A 19356-nucleotide genomic window follows, 5' to 3' on the forward strand; every position below is an offset into this window, starting at 1 on the left:
CCGCTTCTCCTGCTACTGCCAACGGGCTCTGGACGGCTAGCTTCCAAATATTGGGAGCCGAGACTTCAAGCCTCACCGTTGTGCGCCATTTGAGACGGTCAAAAACGGACTTTATTCGGAAGGAGGAATAAAGACATTTTATTGTACAGCTTCTTGCTTAATATAGGGTTCTATAATCCAGGGGCAGGCAACATGCAAATAGCTCTTAACTAAGGAATTTACAGTTTGTGTATCTGTCTATGGCAGAGGCCTAAAGCTAATCCATTATTCATGAAACAAGGGGAGAAGAACAAAGAGTAATTTGACATAGGTTTTACACTCTCGATACCGAGCAAGGTTTACATATGCAATCTATATTTCTTTTAAATGCAAGGGACAGCGATGTCTGCAGACGTTTATTCAACTCTGTTAGTGGCGTCGTTCTCAAGTTCTGTTGGTTTTCCAAGGGGCGGAAGATTTCCCAACCAATCTTCCCACATTTTGTGCTCCCACAAATGCACACGACAATACACTGAAGTGTAAAGGCGGCAAGTTTAAATCCAAATATTTTAAACGTCACCTCCCGCCCGCCTCGCCGAGGGGCAGACAAGTGAGCGCACAGTGGCACATCCCGCGGAAAGACCGGGGCCGTGCCGGGTGACGCCCGGGATGGGATGCAACGGCGGCGGCTCCCGCGGCAAGTCCCGGTTCCCGCCGGGCGCGGCCCCGCTCCCGCTTTCCGCGGCAGGTCCCTGTTCCCGCCGGGCGCGGTCCCGGTCCCGGTCCCGGTTCCTGCGGCAGATCCCGGTTCCCGCCGGGCGCGGCCCCGCCCCACGCCTCAGGGAGGAAGCGCGCGCGCCGCGGGCACGGCGATGGCGGCGGGCGCAGGAAGGGGCGGGGCTGCGCGGGGCGGGGCCGCGGGGGCGCCGCCGGGAGTGCGGCAGCGGCGCCGGCCGGCCGGGGCGGGGGCCGCGCCCGCAGCGCCCGAAGCGCCCAGCGGCGGCCGCGCCGCGGGCTGGGACCGAGGCGAGGCGGAGGGGAACCGAGCGCGGCTGCCCCTCTCCCCACCCCATCCAGCCCCTGCCTGGGCCCTGCGGGTCGAGGCCCCGCCGGCGCGGGGGCCCCGCCCCTCCCCGCCCTGCCCTGTTCGCCCCCGCACAGGCCCCGCGGCGGCTGCGCGGCCCCGCCAGTCTCGCCCCGTGCCCATGGCGCCGCTCTCGGCGGCGGCGCCCCCGCCTCCCCCCGCGCCGCTTCCTCCCGCCGGCCCCTTCCGCTTCCGGGGTCAGCGCCGCCGCTGCTCGGTGAGCAGCCCCGTCCCGGGGCCCGGCCGGCACCGCCGGCAGCCGCAGCCGCCCCCATGGCCACCAACCCCCAGCCCCCTCCGCCGCCGCCGCCGCCCCCTCAGCAGCCGCCGCCGCTGCCGGGGGCCGGGGCCGGCGCGGGGGGCGGCACGGCCGAACCCGAGCTGGTCTCCATGATCGTCAGCCACCTCAAGAGCCAGGGGCTCTTCGACCAGTTCCGACGCGACTGCCTGGCCGACGTGGACACCAAGGTGCGGGCGGGCGGTACCGGCGGCTCGCGGGGGTCCCTGGGCCCCGGGCTGGGGCCGGTCCGGGACGGAGCGGCCGCGGGGCTCCAGGAGCAGAGCCGGAGCCGCCGCGCTGGGCGGGAGGGCGGCGCGGCTCTCCCGTCGCGGCTCCACACACGGCCGGGCCGGCGCCGTGGCTGTGGTAACAGCGTTCAACGCGCTGCCATCACCGCGAGGGGTGGGACCGGCGGGGTCCGGCCGTGCCTGCCCGGCCCCGGGAGCGTGACCGGCCGCTTATCCGACCCCTGCAGTCCAACCTCTCTGCTGTTGCTTTCTAGCCTGCCTACCAGAACCTGAGACAGCGCGTTGACAACTTTGTTTCCAATCATTTGGCGACTCATACCTGGAGTCCTCATCTCAACAAAAACCAGCTGAGAAATAACATTAGGCAGCAGGTTCTCAAGTAAGTGGCAGCTCTGGAGTTTCTCTGAACATGCCTGTGTACGTGATAGGTGTTGGAGACTCTGGGTCAGTGTAAAGTGTCTTAGTTTATTCAAAGAAACTTCTGAAGAAGCGCCCTCGGGCGGGGGGGTTGTGGGTTTTTCTAATGTTTAAAATGTGGTTTTGCTTCAGATAGTACCTTACTATCAGCATTAGTCACAATTACATCCTGATACCTTTGTATCTCTTCCCAGTTGATGCAGGAGCAGAAACCTTGATTTTGTCTTGGAATGTAATGGCCTAGCTAAAACTTACTTTTTCTTTTAGGGGAGGTATTAATAAAGTTGCACCTATCATAGTTAGAGCTAGGGAAAATTAAAGGTATTTGACAGGCTAAGTTCTGCAGAGTACAAAGCTAAAGTCATAAACAAAACCTGGATGTGAATCTAGCTGGACAGAGAAGAGGTTTTTAAGAATTGCTGTTGTGTCAAAATGGTGTCCAATCTGTCTTTAATATATATTACATTATTTCATGAAAGTTCCTCCATTTTTTCTTCTCAAATCTTAAGAGTCATAAGAAACACTAGAAAATTTCTTCAAAATACCATGAGTTTACTCATGAAATTGTATCAAAGCAGGGATTTAGGAACAAACTTAATCAGTTGTGCTGTGGAGGTACCACTGATAACTTGTACTGAGGAGCTGTGTGGTTTGTAGGGAGAGGAGTGGATGCTGTTTCTTGTTAAAGAAGCAGGGAGGACAAGAGGCATTATGTATCTGACAAAAGATTACAGGGCTCTAAAGAGATAAAAGTATAGATATTAAGCTTTTTATTGCCATTTATTCTATTTTACTGAAGTTTAGGGGTGTTTTGTAAAGCTGCAGAACTTGCCACACTGTACTGGGCAGAAAGCATCTTAGGATGACAGTGAGTGGTCTAGTAGCTGTTTGTGTCTGGCGCCTTCTATAATTCATCTCTTTTATGCTACAGGAATTGACAATATTGGGTTTCTTCTTAATTCTTTCCGTAAATGTGTCTTTTGCAATTAAATAACGTTTGTAGGTACAACCAGTAATGATTTAACAACATTCTGTTTGTTGTGTTAATTCTGTGTGCTTGGATTGTTTTGTTTTTTCTAGCACGTTTTTTGTTATGGATTAGGCACGGGCTAAATCCACAGCTGCAGTGAGGCTCAGAAAACAGTATTGCTTCCTAGGAGGTTCTTAACAAGTTTTTACCCCACATCTAAATTGTCATATTTCATTAATATATTCTTGAAAATTAGTATTTCTTACTAATTAGTGTAACTTTATTTCAGGTCTGGAATGTTGGAATCTGGCATTGACAGAATTATTTCTCAGGTTGTGGACCCAAAGATCAACCACACATTCAGACCTCAGGTGGAAAAAGCTGTCCATGAATTTTTGGCCACATTGAATCACAAAGAGGAGGCAGGCCCCAGTACAGCTCCAAGTGAGGAGAAAGCAGATGCTTCTGTTACAGTACAAGGTATTCTGACGTTTCTTTGAGCAGTTTATTATCAACAGTGTGTTTCGAGAGAGCAGAAATGTTGGCTATGTTTACTGCTAGCGTAACATTGTTAGGATTGGTATTAGCAAGCTGAGCTCCAGGCAGTACCTGTGTGTTACTGTGTGTACAAAGATAGAAGGCAGGAGAGATCTCACCCGGTTACGACCATGTCACTCTGTCACTTCTGCTTGAGATTACGAGGGGTCAGTTTACTGTAGGGAGAAAAGTTGATCTCAGGGTTTGGCCCTCCAAGTATAGGATCAGATAGGACATAGATAAGAGAGGAACGATACCATTTTTTAGTCCATTGGTTGATAGGCAAAAAATTACCTGAGACAGTTACCTGTCTTAGTGAAGTTGCTGTGTGCCATAAAATCTGAATAATTCAGATCCTCTTAGGAGCTTTAGTTGTCTTCTAAATCACCCAGTCTTTAGTTTGTTTATAAGCACTTCACTTGTTCTTCAGGGCTTTCATTATGTTGCCGGTATCAGCTTCTAAACACTCTTGTATGTTACTGTCCATTCTTTGCTTCCTAAGACACTCCACAGCAGTCAATGTATTTATAACTATACTCGTTATTTAAATCCAAGTCTTTTTCCTGTGAGGCCCACTTCCTTTAGGGTGGGTTAACAAGCCAGCTGCAGCTCTTAGTGCTAGTCCAGTTAACCCTTTTCTTTCATCTTCAGAGTTGGAAAAGTGATAACGTATAACTAATAGTCCTGTTGTTATATAATCAATATGCTGAAGCTGATTTTCATTACTTTTATGGAGGTACTGGAGGTGCAAGATACAGACGTTTTGCTGCAGCATGTGTAGAATATATATATATATGTATATAACTTATATATGTGAAATATATCCAGAGTCATCATCCCACTTAGTGTGTTGGTAAAGATGAACACGGATTATGTTCAGAACATCCTTCCCATTGACAATCCTTACTTTCCCCAGTAGACCTCAGGAGCAGATTTATCACAGAGCAAAATGCATCTCTGGTAATCCCATGATAATTGCTGCAGAAATGCAACTTCATGTAGTTTTTTGTCTGGTTGTTTCTTTCTTAACTAAAATCTCTCAATGCAAAATTAGTCAAATATTTTAGCTAATAACGCATATTTTATAGAAAGTAGTTATTGTGTTTTTTCACTTGTTTAACATTTTATCAGAACAGAGTTACGGAAACTATAGTGAAGTAAAACTGTTTTTTCTTACTACTCAAGGTGTCTCTGCTACAGCTCCTAGTGCTAATGTAGCTAGTGATGCAATGTCCATTCTGGAAACAATAACTTCTCTTAACCAAGAAGCAAGTGCTGCCAGGGCTTCAACAGAGAATTCCAAGAACAATGACAAAGTTGCAAGAAAACTCTCATCTCAGCAGAGTGTGGATGGTAGCACTGATAAAGAGAGAAACATGGAGGACTTGCCAGACAGAGAGAAGGCAGTTTGTGACCTTTCTGGAGAAGGGGCTGAAACACTTGCAAAGTCTGAAGATTCAAATGAGCTTCCCTGCCAAAGTGAAGAAATGAAGAATTCAGCAAAGGACACTAGTATTTTGACTTTTACAAATAAAGATACTCAACAGGAAAGTGAAGATCAAAAGAGTAAATTATTGGATAAATGTGACAAGAAACCAGATAGCAGTGATAAAAGTGAAAGAAGAAAAGAAAAGAAGGAAAAGCTTGACAAGAAGTCTGACCATGGAAAGAAAAGCGATGATACTGCAAAGTCAAAAGAAGAAAAGCAAACAAAAGAGTCGGAACCAGTGAAACCATTAGTTCCTGAAAAAAATAGCAATAAACATAAAACAACTGAAAGCACTAAAGAAGGTATGGTTTGGGCAATGCTCTTCCTCAAAATATGAATATGAGGTGGGTTTTTTAAGTGCGTTCAGGATTTGAATCAGAAGTATATTTGGAATGTAAGTTTCCTGGTAAATTTGTCTTAGCTAGCCACAGTTGGACTTGTCCATATTTCTTAACTGAGGTACTTGAATTAGGAATCACATAAGCTTTGATTCCTCAAGTGTGTGATTGGTCATCTGCCTTAATCTGCCAAGCTATCTGAACAATTCCAGTATTCATTTTAAAGTTTATAGTTGTGCTTACGGTAATTTTTGTTTCAAGTAAACCAGAGTTAGCCTAATAACATTTCATTAAGGTGTTATAATTTTGTTTCCTTATTTCTAGTTTTTATGACAGTTTTGTTCTCAGTGCTGTTTTGGTAAGAAAAGTTCGACAAATGTAGTGTGCTGCATTACAGCATTTTGTTTCTATTTTTTCCTTTGCAAGAAAATTCATTAATAGATTCAGATATGGATGTACTCAGTGACATCACGGTCAGCTCTGTCCACACCAGTGACCTTTCTTCCTTTGAAGAGGAAAGTGAAGAGGAGCCTGTAATTTCTGACAGTACTGAAGAAGGGGAGATCACATCAGGTGGTAAAACAATTAGATTGTTAAGTAGCAAGAAGCCGTATGTAAAGCTTATATTGAGTGCATCATACCATAACTTGAGGGTTTGCTGTATATTTTATTGTACTTACCTATGAGATAGAGTTTGACTGTCGAATGGGTAATACTTGTATTTGCAAAAGACAAGTAGTGGGTTTACTTTTTTAATATTTGTAATAGTTTGATATATTCTAAACATTGTAAAACTTGTGCTACAGTATGATGTAGTTGACAAAAGCACGTAGTGGAGAATATGCCACTGTTCTCTGGGTCTTTTTCCCGTCCATCCTGCTGCAAACTTGGTATAACATTGGAGTGCTTTGTAGCACTGGGTTAGTGGTTGTATCTGGCTTTGCAAATCAGGTTGGTTTTAGAGCTTTAGGATTGCAGGAATGTCTGAATTCTACTTGGCCACAGTACAAGGAACAGGAATGGATCTAGTCTTAAAAGTTCAGAAACACCAAATCATTTCACTGACTGGGTTACCTTTTTGTCTTCTCCCTGCCTAGTACAGACGTGGCCTCTGCAATTAGTAAAACTTTCCATTTTATAATGCAGAATGCCTTAGTACCTGAATGAGTTCTCTCTGGTATGCTCACAGCTTACATTTTCTGCTCTGAAGCATTGAATTACTTGCGTGTTCTCTGGCTTTGTTCTTATTTTGAAATGTGACAGATTTTGTTCAGTTATGAATGAATATATAATGAAAACAAGCCTTAAGTATGTTTCAAGAATAGAAATAATTTGTACAGCGTGGAGTACAAGTGGTTTTGCATTATTTCTAATAATCCTGATAAAACTGAAATAAATGTACTTATTTTTAGTTGACTAGTGCTTACATGGGTGTAAACAACAGAGTGTTTTGTTTATGTATTTCAGTAAACCTGTCTAGTTTTCAGGTACTCCAGTACTGTACAGATTTTTTGGGGTGTGGGAAGAAGCCTAATTTAATTCTTAGCCGAAATTACATTCTGCTTTTTAATGCATAGTAAGCTACAAAATATATATAAAAGGAAAATGACATTACAGGTGAGAGGGTAAGCCCAATAGTTTTGTCCCAGTTTATTATGGGTTTCATGTCTTGAAAGGCTGAATGATGTACACAAATACATTAATACACCTTGCATTTTTTCATAGTCTAATGATATTTTGATGTTAACAGGATTTATTAAGTATTTGTTTTTAGAGAAAACAATTGTTAAAATATTAGCTTTGCCTTCTCAAAATTTGTTGAAAGCACTGCCCGAATTTACCAATATATCTCTACACTCACTAACCTTTCTTTAGATGAAGAGGAGAAAAAGAGGCAAAGTAAGACGAAGCCTCATGGTAATGAGCTGAACGATGGGAAAGCCAAGCCCACTCGCCACGCGTACGTTCACAAGCCTTTCCTGTACTCCAAATACTTTAGTGACTCTGATGATGAACGAACTGTAGAACAGCGCCGTCAGTCCATTGTAAGTGTGGGATTTGTTACTGCTCTTTTTAGAGCAGAAATTCCACTTGTGATATGGTGGTGGTTTGTGAGGGGAAGTCATGGAGTCTTCTCACTTTCGGGGTTTTTTTTGTCCTTGTGTTACAATTGCCCTTCAGATTTCCATCACTATGGCATGATCTGCCCTTCAGCACTGCACTTCACTGTGCTGGTTATGGTTGGACGGCTTCTGGTGGTGAAAGCAGTGACACACTTTTCTTTTACCTCCTCCAAAATAAACAGTCTTTTGATGTTGACAGAGGATTTGCTAATTACATGCAGTATCTTCACAGAATCACAGCAATAGATGAATTCTTTCTCAACTGAGTAATACGATAGGCAGCATAAGAACTGCTGTACTTAATGAAAAATATGATCTTCAGTAGCTTTAATGCATATAGTGACAATTTGGGTGGGAAAAATAGCCCATGTCTACCTACAGCCTGCCTTCAGTGGGATGCTGAGTAGGTCAGGCTTTTGTTGAGTACTGCAGACTGCTTAATTACATTAACTCTTTATAAATGTAGTTCTTGCTGTCCATGAAATCAATAGTTTGTAGCAAGCCTCCAGCCACTGAGAATGGAGAGATTTAAGCATATGCACTCTGTTCTGTGAAAGAAGGACCAACATGCAGAAGCAGGAGCAGCAGTTCTTTTAGATTTTCTCCTTTGGCCAGTTATATCTAGTTACATATTTAATGTATACTTTAGTGTATATACACTATGTATATATTCTATATACCTATTACATATGTAAAAAAGAATAATATATGCTCTTTGAGAAGGTCTCATAGCTTTAGTCTGCAGTGTTAAGCAATAGTGAAACTCTGGAACTCAGGTAATTTCACAAGCTACAATGTTCTGTTTTCCATGTGATTTAGACTTAGATTTGCAGTCAAAGAATGTTTTTTGACGTAATTAAAACCATTGTTTTCCTTGGTTTGTATCTCTAGGCCAAAGAAAAAGAAGAGAGACTCCTGAGACGACGAATTAACAGAGAGAGACTTGAAGAAAAACGTAAACAGAAGGCTGCAATAAAAACAAAATCCCTGAAAACTGGAAATCAAAATTGTAAAGGTATGAGAAATAAAGATATGATTAGCCCCCACCAGCCTGCTCTTCCTTACTTTGTAGAAGAAAACATTCAACTTTTAAGAATGGTCATAGTCAGTAGTCATTTCCTGCCCTTAATAAACCAAAGTTTCAACAGTGATGTTACAGAAAAATGTATAATGTGAATTATTAGTATGACAGTTCATCTCCACTTTTTCATATATCCTTACTCTACTTGAATTCAATTAATACCCATAGACACTGATATTCTCTGCTACACATTAGTAGTCTCTGTACTGCTTTCAGTCATGTTTATAGATGAAACAGTAACATAATAACATGAATATGTATTTCACCATTTGTGTATTTGTTTAGGAAAAAGTGGTTTGCACTTAGAAGAACCTTCATCAAAAAGTCTAGAGTCAAAAGCTACTGGTACCAGCATTAAGGATGTGCTTAAAGAACAGAAATTTTTAGAAAAAAAAGTGGCCTTGAGCAGAAAAAGAAAAAGAGATTCAAGGTATTTATGTATTTGCTCTAAAGATTTAAGGTTTTGAATATTCATTGTTTTCAACTTAGCCTTATCCACTTTAGCCATTTTCTCTTAACATAGTCACATAATTTTCTTACAAATAGCATGGAGTTCAGGCAGAAAATCAAATTAGAGCTGCTCAAATATATTATAGCTCAGACTGCACACACACAGAATGGTAATAAAGGCATGACAATGGAGAACTTTTACATGCTTGTGCCTCTTATATGTAAGCCAACTTGGCTTCATCTTTAAACTCACATTTTATGCATGTAGAAAGGTACCTGTGTACCTGTCTACATACAGGTATATACAGGGCAAGGAGAGCTCTTACCCATTTTACAGGGAGAACAGCAATACTAATATTCTCATACTAATACTGCTTTCAAGCCCTGGTATGCAGAGGATGTTTTTAAGTTGATAGATGTAATTTCACAAGAGAAAGAAGCCTGGGCAAACGGGCTAGTCGGAAGTTGGGTGATCATGTTCTATTTCTATATTTTTAGTAGGCATTCCTCTCTCACCTTCAGCTTTGAAAGCAGAAAGTTTACAAAGTAATGTTAGGCTGATACTGATTTTTCTTTATTAAACTGTCCAAATACCTGTTTCAGGCATGCAGAAGATGGCTGCAGAAAGAAATACGAGCCATCTGAAGAAGATTCTAAAGAAATGCAAAAGACAAATGAGGTATGTGTTTAAATATAAACCTTATGGTCTCCCTTCTTAATTCTAATAGTACTTTTTTCATATGTTCAGACTAAACTGCATACAATTGCATTCATTCTCATGAATTTGTTTCTCCCTGACAGTTTTTTCAGTTGTATTAGTGGTCTGACATCACTGTAGTAATGCTTTCTGAATTCCAATAGCCACTGAAATACATAGTCTGCATTCAGGGCTGATACATGTTGTAGTAGAACATGAGATGAAGTTTAAGCCCTAATCTGTGAAATATGTTGGGTTTTAAAAAAGAGCAGGGTCTTACATGCAACGACTTGAGGAATTTGATCTGTTTAAACTTCTCACTGGAAAATTAAAGAAAAACTGAATGTGCTCCAAACTGTAAAGGAAAGAGAATTTTTATCAATAACATTATTTACATAAAAAGGTGGTAGTTGGTAGTTAAAATAGAAGGCTGGATTTATCTTTTGTAGGTTTTGGTGTTTTGTTTAGTTTTAGTTTTTTAGTTACAGTTTTGTTTTAACAGACAGCATAATAGCTGTTTAAAGTAACTTACAGAGTACTTGAAATTATGATTGTCCATTCAAAAATCTGTGTAAATGATTTTATAAAGAAAAGATAATAAAGTTCAGACATGCTGCTTAATGTTACCTTCTCTTCCTTTGGCTTTTGCCACAATGGAAGATAGTTGAACTGAAAATGGCAAGTTTCGTTTCCTTACTGACTATATTTTAGGTGAATTTTTATTACAATGTTAAGTGTATTCTCTGGGGTATTGCTTTTACGGGGTGTTTGTCCTTAACAGTTCAGTTTGGTCACATAGTGAAGGAGCTGTGTAACATTTACTTATATATATATAAAAAATCTCTTTTGTAGACTTGTGAAAAAAATTCCTCCAAAGAATTGAAGCATAATCACGGGAAAAGTGAAATGTCTAAACAACTTAGAAGACTTTCAGAGTGGGGACATTCAACTGAGGAAAGCAAAAGTGATTCTAAAGGAGAAAAAGACCACAGAAGAAAAACCTCCACTTCTCTTCAGTCCGAGGGAGCCCAGCAGGACAGTGAAACGCGGGATCCAAAACGACAGCTGGACAGAACAGAAGTCAGTACTGAAGAACCACAGAAGCAGAAATCCATATCTAAAAATGAAAAACACCCCAAGAAAGATACTGACACAGAAATTCTACACACGAGAAATGCTGCCAAAAAAGAGGCCAAGTCTTACAGAGATAAAAATGAAAAAGAAAGAACTGCTTTAGACGATAAAGTTTCTTTAAAGCACAAATCTAAAGGAGATGGTATTCACAAATCAAATGAGGATATTGAACTCCATTCATCTGAAAGAAGTGTGAAAGGAGAGGATGGTGGCCAGAAACAGAATCAACAAGTAAAGGTTTCTTCAGATGACAAATCTGAAAGAAAAAGTAAACACCGAAGTGAACGGAAAATATCAGTAACAGGAAAAGATGGAAAAACCACTTCTGAATCAAACATAAAAGCTGAAGAATTGCTGCGGAAAGAAAATAAAAAAGACAGACATCTCTCAACAGAAAAATCAAGAGCAGAATGCAAGACCAAAAGGTCCCTGAGCGATTCTAAACCACAAAAGGATTCCCTAAGTGCCTCAAAGCAACTTGCTTCTGCATCACACAAAAGGAGCGAAAGCTACTCGGAAGATAAACATGAAATAGAATCAACTAACTCTGATTGTAATTTAAAACATGAAGACGGTGTTCATAAAGATAGACGACGATCTAAGAGCCTTGTAGAAGACAAGATTTTGTTAAAGTCCAAGTCAAAGGGTCATAGTAAACATTTCAAAGCATCTGAAACAGAATTGCAGGAAAATGTAACAAAACAAGAGACTGGACAGAAACTAGATAAAGATAAGAGCCTGGAAGACAAAGATTCAGATAAGCAACACAAATCCAAGAATGAAGACAAAGGTTTTGAGGAGAGTGGTGCCGAGGCTGAGCTTGTGAGTGGCACACAGTCGACTCAGGGATCACAAAAAGACTTCAGTCACAGAGTGAAGTTACATTCTGGAGAGAAAGGATCTATAAAAGAAAAATATAGAGGTGATAAAGATTTAAGTAATTCCAAACTAGAAAGAAGGTTCTCTGCTGAAGGTCACAAAAGCAGAAACTTTAAGCACAGCAACAAGGAAATAAAGAAGAAGGAAGAGTGCATCAAATTGGAAGATAAAGATACTAAAATGGATAGTGGGCATGAAAAAGTACTGAATGTTACAGTGGCAGTGGATAAAAAACAGAGCAAAAAGGTATCCTGTGAAAATAGAAAAGGCAGTATATCAACCCAAGATTTACTTAAGGCGGAGAAGCAATCATCTAGCACAACTGAAAGCAGCCAAGCTCCAGCCCCTCAAAAGGCAACTATGAATAATGATTCTGGTCATGCAGAAGAGCTCATGGAACTTGATTTGAAACAAACAAAAGTACAGGAAACATCTAACACTGAAGGAAAAAACATTCAAAACTCAATCCAAGCCACAGATGTCAAGAATGCAGCAAAACAAAAAGTATCTCGTTCTATTTCAAATAAGGGAATGAAACATAGCTTTGGAGATCCTGAAGGCTGTGAATCACAGTTTATGCCTGCAGCTGAAAAAACTACTGAACAAGAAGGTATTTCTAATAAACAAGTCGGTGCCTTAGAAACTTTGTCCACACAAGCTTCCATGGATCAAGGACCCAGTAAAAAAGGGGCTTCTAGAATAAGTGTTGGGTGTGAAACAAGTGGTAGAGTCTTACAGAAAGTGTCCCGTAAAGATCAAGCTTCAAAAGATAGCAGAAGACCAAAGAATTTAAAAACTGTGATAAAATCTAATTCAAATGATGTTCTTTTAGCAATTAATTCTTCCAGAAAAAATGCTGCTGATGCAAAGTCCATGGATATGGGTATCTCCAATTTTACAGATTCCTTAGGTAGTATGTCTAAAGAATGCCGTAATTCTGATGGAACTTCTCTATTGGAAGATACTTCCACTTTGAAAAATGATGCATCACAGGTTGTATGCATGGAGCAAGATAGTGCGGTGCCAAGTTCTGTCATGAAAGACAATAGTGACAACACCATGACAAACAGTATAGGGAAAGATAATGAGGTACCTCAGCCTGATGAACAGGCAATGGAAGACATTACAGCTGGGTTACCTAGTCAGAGAGATTACAATGAAGCAGCAAAGTCAGAAAGCTCTCGGGATAGGGAGTTGAAAATAAAAGAGGAAAACTTGATGTCTGACATAATTGAAGACTGTGGAGATGTATCAACAAAAGAACTTCCCCTACGAAGAAAAGAAAGAAAGTGCTTGAATACAGATCCTTCCACAAAGGGAGAAAGAAGCCATCCAGTGATAGATCATGTGGAAAGGAGTGAGGTGCATGATACTGATGATCTGATACAGTCTTCCTCTGTGTTGGTGCCTGAAAGAGTTCCTGAGGAAGCTGTCAAAGACTCTGTTACAGCCAATGGGCAGGAAGGGAAAGGCATAGTTGGCATGGAAGACAAAAGTGAAGGAAATGCAGTAGGTACCAGTGCAGGAAGCAGTAAACCTAGTTCATTGTACAGCAGCCTACAAACACCTCCAGCCACTGTGATAGGAACTAGCACAGAAAGGATCATTGAGAACACTGCAATGGCAACTAGTACAGGAGAAGAAAGAGCTGAGTGTGTATCACATTCTGAAAAGGGCAATGATGCTACAACCACTTGCTCAGAAGAAAGTGAGGTGACGGTAATCTGCACAAGCATAGAGGCTGATGAAGGTTTCACAACAGGCACATGGGTAAAAAGTAGTGAGGGTTGCAGTTTCATCACAGGAGCAGATGCTGGTGACTGTACTGTTGCAGCAGCTGAAGAAGGTGGTGGCAGCGTTGTCACTGAAGGATTAGCAGAAAGTGAAAGTTTCCTGACAAGTACAGAAGAAAATGATGACTGCACCATGGTTTATGCAGAAGAAAGTGATAAGAATTCAGTCAACGCAAGTGGAGTAGAAATTGAAGACAGTGTGAATAGTGCTGGGACAGAAGAAAAAGACGATGCTGTGACTAGTGCAGGCTCTGAAGAAAACCGAAAGACCTCAACTTGTGTAGATACAGGCAAACTTGGAAGTTCTGTATCCTGCTTAGGTGAAGTGGAGAGTGATGGAGCTGTAACTAGTGCAGGAACGGAAACTGGTGAAGGGTCAACCAGTGGTGACAGTTCAGGTGCATTTAGGGGCAGTGTGACAGCTGGCCAAGTGAAAGAACATGAAGGTACTGTGACTTGCACAGGTGCAGAAGAAAGTGGCCATAACTTCAACTGCTCTGTGACTGGTACAGATACCCAAGGAGAAAGCACTGTATCTGGTGCATGTATTGCCATGGTCACAAACAACAGTGCCACAACTGGAACTAGTGGTGACAAATCTGAGGATACTGTAAATGGTGAAAGCACAGTGACCAGCACAGGCATAACTCCAGAAGATGATGCTGAAATTTCAGGAGTCTGCACAGGCCTAGAAGACAGCAATGAGGGATTTGCAGTTTGTGTAGAAGCTGAAAAATGTGAAAGTTTAGTGGACAGTATAAGGGCAAAGGAAGAAGCCAGTATCGCTACAGTCAGTGTAGGTCTATGTGATGATGAAGGTTTTGTGACTAGTACAGGCTCAAAAGAAGAGGATGAAGAAGGTGAGGACATTGTGACCAGTACAGGCAGAGGAAATGAAGAAAATGAGCATGCTTCTACTTGTACAGGAGTGGAAAGTGAAAATGCACTAATTTGTATAGATGCAGAAGAAGGTGGAAGTTCCATTATCTGCATAGTTGCTGAACAAATGGAAGCTGAGTCAGGAGTGGCTGGCACAAATACGAATAAGCTTACTGTTGACAGCATGATGAGTGCAGAGAAAGAAGCTCATCATGGCACAAACTGTAAAAATGATAAGGGGATTGTTGAAAGCAGCGTAACCAGTGCAGGTGCTGCAGATGAGAATGCCTTGGTTGCACATACAGCAAACCATGACGATACCTTGCTTCCCTTAGATGCTGAGGAATGTGAGGGTCCCATGACTAGTGCTATGGCAGTGCAAAATAAGACTCATTTTGGTGCTGAAGACAAACGTGAGAATGCCATGACTATTTCTGACAGCAGAGAACTTGATGCCTCTATAAGTAGTGCAGTTCCAAAGGAAGATAAGACTTCTCTTGGTGACAGAAAAGTAAAAGGTGATATCATCTCTACTAGTACAGTGGCAGATGCTCCCCTGCATTCAGCAATGGATGCTGAAGAAGGTCCACTTGTTGCAAGAGCAAATGAAAGTGAGGAAAGCTCTATGATCTTAATAGACACTGAAGACACAGAGGTGCCTATGCCCAGTACAGCTGCAGAGCTTAATGAGTGTGTGCATACTTCTAGCCATAAGCAGGAAAAAGATGAATGCACTATGATTTCCACCAGTATTGTGGAGGAATTTGAGGCTCCTATGTCAAGTGCCACTATTGAATATGATGGTCAGCTCCCCTCTGTGAAAACAGAAGAAATAAATGAGAATGCCGTGGTTTCCATAGGTATGGAAATATGTGAGGTTCCCATGCCTAGTGAATCCAGTATAGGGGCAGATGATAATGGTGATGAAAGTCACCCAACTGCTAGTGGTAAAGAAGAAAAAGATGAGTGTGCTATGATTTCCACAAGTGTCGTGGAAGAACAAGTAATCCTAATGTCAGATGAAGTCACAGAAGAGGCAATTGAACATCTAGCAGACACAGAGTCAAAAAATGAAACAGTAATCATCTCTACAAGTACAGCAGAATGTTTTGAAGCTCCTATGTCAAGTGTAGCTATGCAAGATGAAAACAAACTCACTGTTTCAGAAACAGAAGGAAGGTATGAAGCTGCTATGATCACTACAAGCATGACAGAAGAATGTGAGATAGTCCTGATCAGTGCAGCACCGCAGGCTGAAAGTCAGCTTGTTGTAGCAGAAGGAGATGAAGATGCCATTCTTTCTCCAAATGCATCAGAGGAATGTAAGATTGTGGAAACCACTGCAACTGTAGATGAACAGTTTGGGTTAGCTGCTTTCAGTGCAGACCAGAAAAGCAAAGGTTCTGTCATTTTTGTGGGAGAATGTGGAGCTCCTGTGCTGAGGGTCGCCACTGACAATGAAGATCAACACACTGCTTCAAGTATAGGAGATAAGGAGGAGGAGGCAGTGATCACTCTGAGCACCATGGAAGAATGTGATAGTCTCTTCACCTTTACAGTCATAGAAGAAAGTCAACTTGCTCCTGAGAGTACAGAAGCAAAAGACAAAAGTGAAGACATTTTTAATACTGCTAACCAGACTGAATGTATTCTATCGACTACAGGCCCAGAAAAAAACAGGAATTCTTTGCTTGTCATTGGTGGGGAGGGTGAACCAGATGAGAGTGCGGTGAGGGCAGAACCGGCAGTGCCTCAGACCAGCACAGACACTGAAATCACAGAAACTGGTGAAAATTCAGTGAACCTCATGAGTGTAGATGAAGCCCTTTGCGTGGAGATCAGTACAGAGCCTGCTGAGAGTCCTTCCTCGGAGGCAGGACAAGCTGAAGATGTTCTGCACAAGGATGTTACATCAGAACTCCCTGATAGGATTTCAGAAGCAGCAGTAGAGAGTGAAACTCTAAAGAATGTAAACTATAAATTGAACTCAAACTTGGTTCTAGAAAGTGACTTTTCTGAAATAAGGACTTCCCTGCCTAAGACACAGGCTCTTTCCTTAGTTTCTGCAAATGAAGTGACTGTAAACACCAACCACAGTGAAGTAACAATAGAAGCAGAATTAGGGCAGAAAAGTGACCTTCCTTTGTTAAATGTAAAAGAGCTATGTGGCAGTGATGATAAAACAAACTTGGTCAAAATAGATGATCCTGGCATTGAAGTTACTGTTCAAAAAAGTAATGCAGGTGAGGATTTCTTTCTGTCTTTTTTTTTCTACATTCTTTGGTTTAAAAGCAGTCTTAAATAGATGCATTTTACCATTAGTGTAGTTAGAAATAACTTGCACTGTTCAAATATACCTCATTGCTTTCTTGGTTGCAAAATGGCTATTAATAATACATTTAAGAATTGGTGACAAATACTTAAATAAGCATGTGATTCTGGGAGTATAGCCTGAACACAATTACCTGAGTTGTGTTGGAAAACACATTATTAGAGTACAAACACTGAAATACATCAACTTAAACCTGTGAGCTAATACATGAAGTGGTTTGCGAGAGGTAATTACTGTGAAGCTACAGGTAGGTTTGTTATTAATGTATACAAAATTCAAGAATGTTTTTTAGGAAAGAGCATGCATTTAATTTAATGTATGTTCGTCATTTTTGAAATGTAACATTGTAGCAATATTGATGGTTAAGAGTGGCCATGCTTAGTCATAACTGCACATTTTCTCTGCCTGGTTATTTAATGATCATGTTCAGATTCATTGTCTTACACTGAATTTTGTCTTGTGAATACACTTGAAATGGTTCTCCTTTAGGGTACAAAAGAATCAGTCATCCTAAACAAGTATTTTGAGTGATCAATGATAATAGATGTCTGTTTTAAATAGAAAACTTAGAGTATATGGCATTAAGGATATAGTGTATATTCAGATCCATTTTTCTGGAAGCTAACATTTGAAATGTACTTGCCTGGTTGCTAGCTCCTAAAATACCATATAATGAACATCCTGCTGTCTTCAACCTTTCTCTTCTTTGACCCCCCATGGTAGCTGAAGCACCAAGTTTATGAAAATTAATAATTTCTGTAGATATTATAGCCATAGTCAAGTCGAGTTTATGACTTCATTAAAAATTTTGGAAAAATACTAGAATAATCTGTTTCTACCACAGGAAGTGGAATAATGCTGATCAAGTACTATTTGTAAAGCTTTTGCCTTCTCATGTCTGTCTTTGCTGTTATTTCAAAAAAGCATAATGTGAGTTTTGGTCCAACTTCCCAAAGATTGGCTTTATTCTCTAGTTTTATAAGTGTTTAACTTTAAAAAGCTCTCTGCAGATTTTAGGATCTTACAAATTTATTTTGGAAAGAGGCTGATCTAGTAAACTTGGACAATATTATTCGTTGTTTACACAAGAGACAAACAGGAGCCATGAAAGTGTAAATTGCCACAGTTTCTCTCGATGCTTGCCTCAGTCCTTGTTGTCCATTGATGTAGCCTCTGCAAGTACCAGTGGTAATGGTACTTAATCTGGGGACTGCAACCACAGTTTATCCCTTCACATGGATCATTAATGAATTCTTAAAACTATTTGTTTAGGAAAAGCTGTATAAACAGGCTTCTGAAGTAGGTTTCCAAAAAGGCTGTAGATGTCATGTGAAGATGCTCTTTGCCGTGGCCTGTTTTTCAGATGTTGTAAACATACAGGTGTTCCCGTGGGAAATTATGGATGGGGTTTTAAGATTTTTTAAAGTTACATTGATGCTTGCAGGAGCTACTGAGTTTTCAGTCTCCATAGAAACTGCATGATATCAGTGGTTATTGTTCTAGAGCTTATGGATTTAGATCTATGTGTTACTTAAAGCAAATACTATCCTAAGTATTAACATCTAGCTCTTCATTCATTAATACAGAGGTAGTTTGCTGTTTGGAATTTGGTTGAAAAAACTGTTGTTGGTTTCTTTTTAAAGGAAAAGCAAGAAAAAAAAAGTCAAAGTCAGATCTCGCAAGCAAGCTGTGGTAAATCCTGATAGTCCATATTTTCCAAGCTTTTTGTATTTAAGAAAAACATAGAAGTGCTTGTGTTCTTGCAGATGCCAATTCAGGGTTTTATTGAGCTGCTTTGCTACAAACAGACTTTCTGTTGTTTTCGTTGTCTACGGGAAGGGTTTAAATTGATGTGCTGATTTCATGAGGTGGTCCTGGGAAATGGCATTCTACTCTTACATGGGATAAACACAGCATAATGTAATCTGATATTTTCAACGTATTTTTATTTCATTAGGCAATAATGCAGCTTTACCAAAGTTGGCAGAAGAACTAGAATTTGAAAGTGACTTGAAAACTGACAAGGTATTTATGTTATTTTGAGAATTTTTGCTAGGTTTCTTACTATATATTTTGATTTTTATGCAGCATAATTGGTATTTAAACTTCAAAACTTTGAAGGAGTAATTTTTCAGATTAGTCAGCTGTACTTTTCTAGGCAGATGGCATTTAAATTGTGGGCTGTCCATGTTATTCGGTATTAGAACTAATTGCCTCCCTCAGCTATACTCCTTCTGTGACTACAACATCCTAGTTTGCTTTTTTAAAAATTGGTCATACTGAGTGCACATTGCTTGTGATGGTGCTTGTAAAACAGTCATACATACCCTAATTCTTACAGCTGGCAGTTGTTAGTTTAGTTATTTGGAACACTAAACATAGACTGCTGTTCATTTCATTGTATTGCTTCCTTGCCAGTTTTCAGACTTGCCCATTCTCTGTGTGCTCGAGGAGCACTTGCTGCTGTTCTGTTCTGATAACTGCAGCCCCGTTATCTGCTGTTACAGAAGAGTGGGGCACCCTGCATAATCCAGGGTGTTGGGGCTCATGGTCACCTATAGCTTCTGTAAGACCAAGGCTAAGTCTATTTGTGTGTCTAGGCTGTGATCCACAGTAGTCAGGATTCCACATGGATCAATTCTTCGT

General features: G+C 41.0%; 1 protein-coding gene across 1 annotated transcript in view; it reads left to right on the top strand.

Moving 5' to 3' along the window:
- The first annotated feature begins 898 nt into the window (after nucleotides 1–898).
- Nucleotides 899–19356, top strand: part of BOD1L1 (biorientation of chromosomes in cell division 1 like 1) — a 37045-nt gene continuing 18587 nt past the window's right edge. The window contains exons 1-11 of the mRNA XM_071556787.1: nucleotides 899–1531; nucleotides 1846–1970; nucleotides 3268–3458; nucleotides 4701–5306; nucleotides 5769–5915; nucleotides 7218–7387; nucleotides 8357–8480; nucleotides 8832–8976; nucleotides 9600–9675; nucleotides 10546–16621; nucleotides 18668–18735. Coding sequence (XP_071412888.1) covers nucleotides 1337–1531; nucleotides 1846–1970; nucleotides 3268–3458; nucleotides 4701–5306; nucleotides 5769–5915; nucleotides 7218–7387; nucleotides 8357–8480; nucleotides 8832–8976; nucleotides 9600–9675; nucleotides 10546–16621; nucleotides 18668–18735 — 7923 coding nt within the window. The 5' untranslated portion in view covers nucleotides 899–1336. The remainder of the gene's footprint in view (nucleotides 1532–1845; nucleotides 1971–3267; nucleotides 3459–4700; nucleotides 5307–5768; nucleotides 5916–7217; nucleotides 7388–8356; nucleotides 8481–8831; nucleotides 8977–9599; nucleotides 9676–10545; nucleotides 16622–18667; nucleotides 18736–19356) is intronic.

The sequence above is a fragment of the Pithys albifrons genome, chromosome 5, assembly GCF_047495875.1.
Source record: "Pithys albifrons albifrons isolate INPA30051 chromosome 5, PitAlb_v1, whole genome shotgun sequence".
Lineage (NCBI taxonomy): Eukaryota > Metazoa > Chordata > Aves > Passeriformes > Thamnophilidae > Pithys > Pithys albifrons.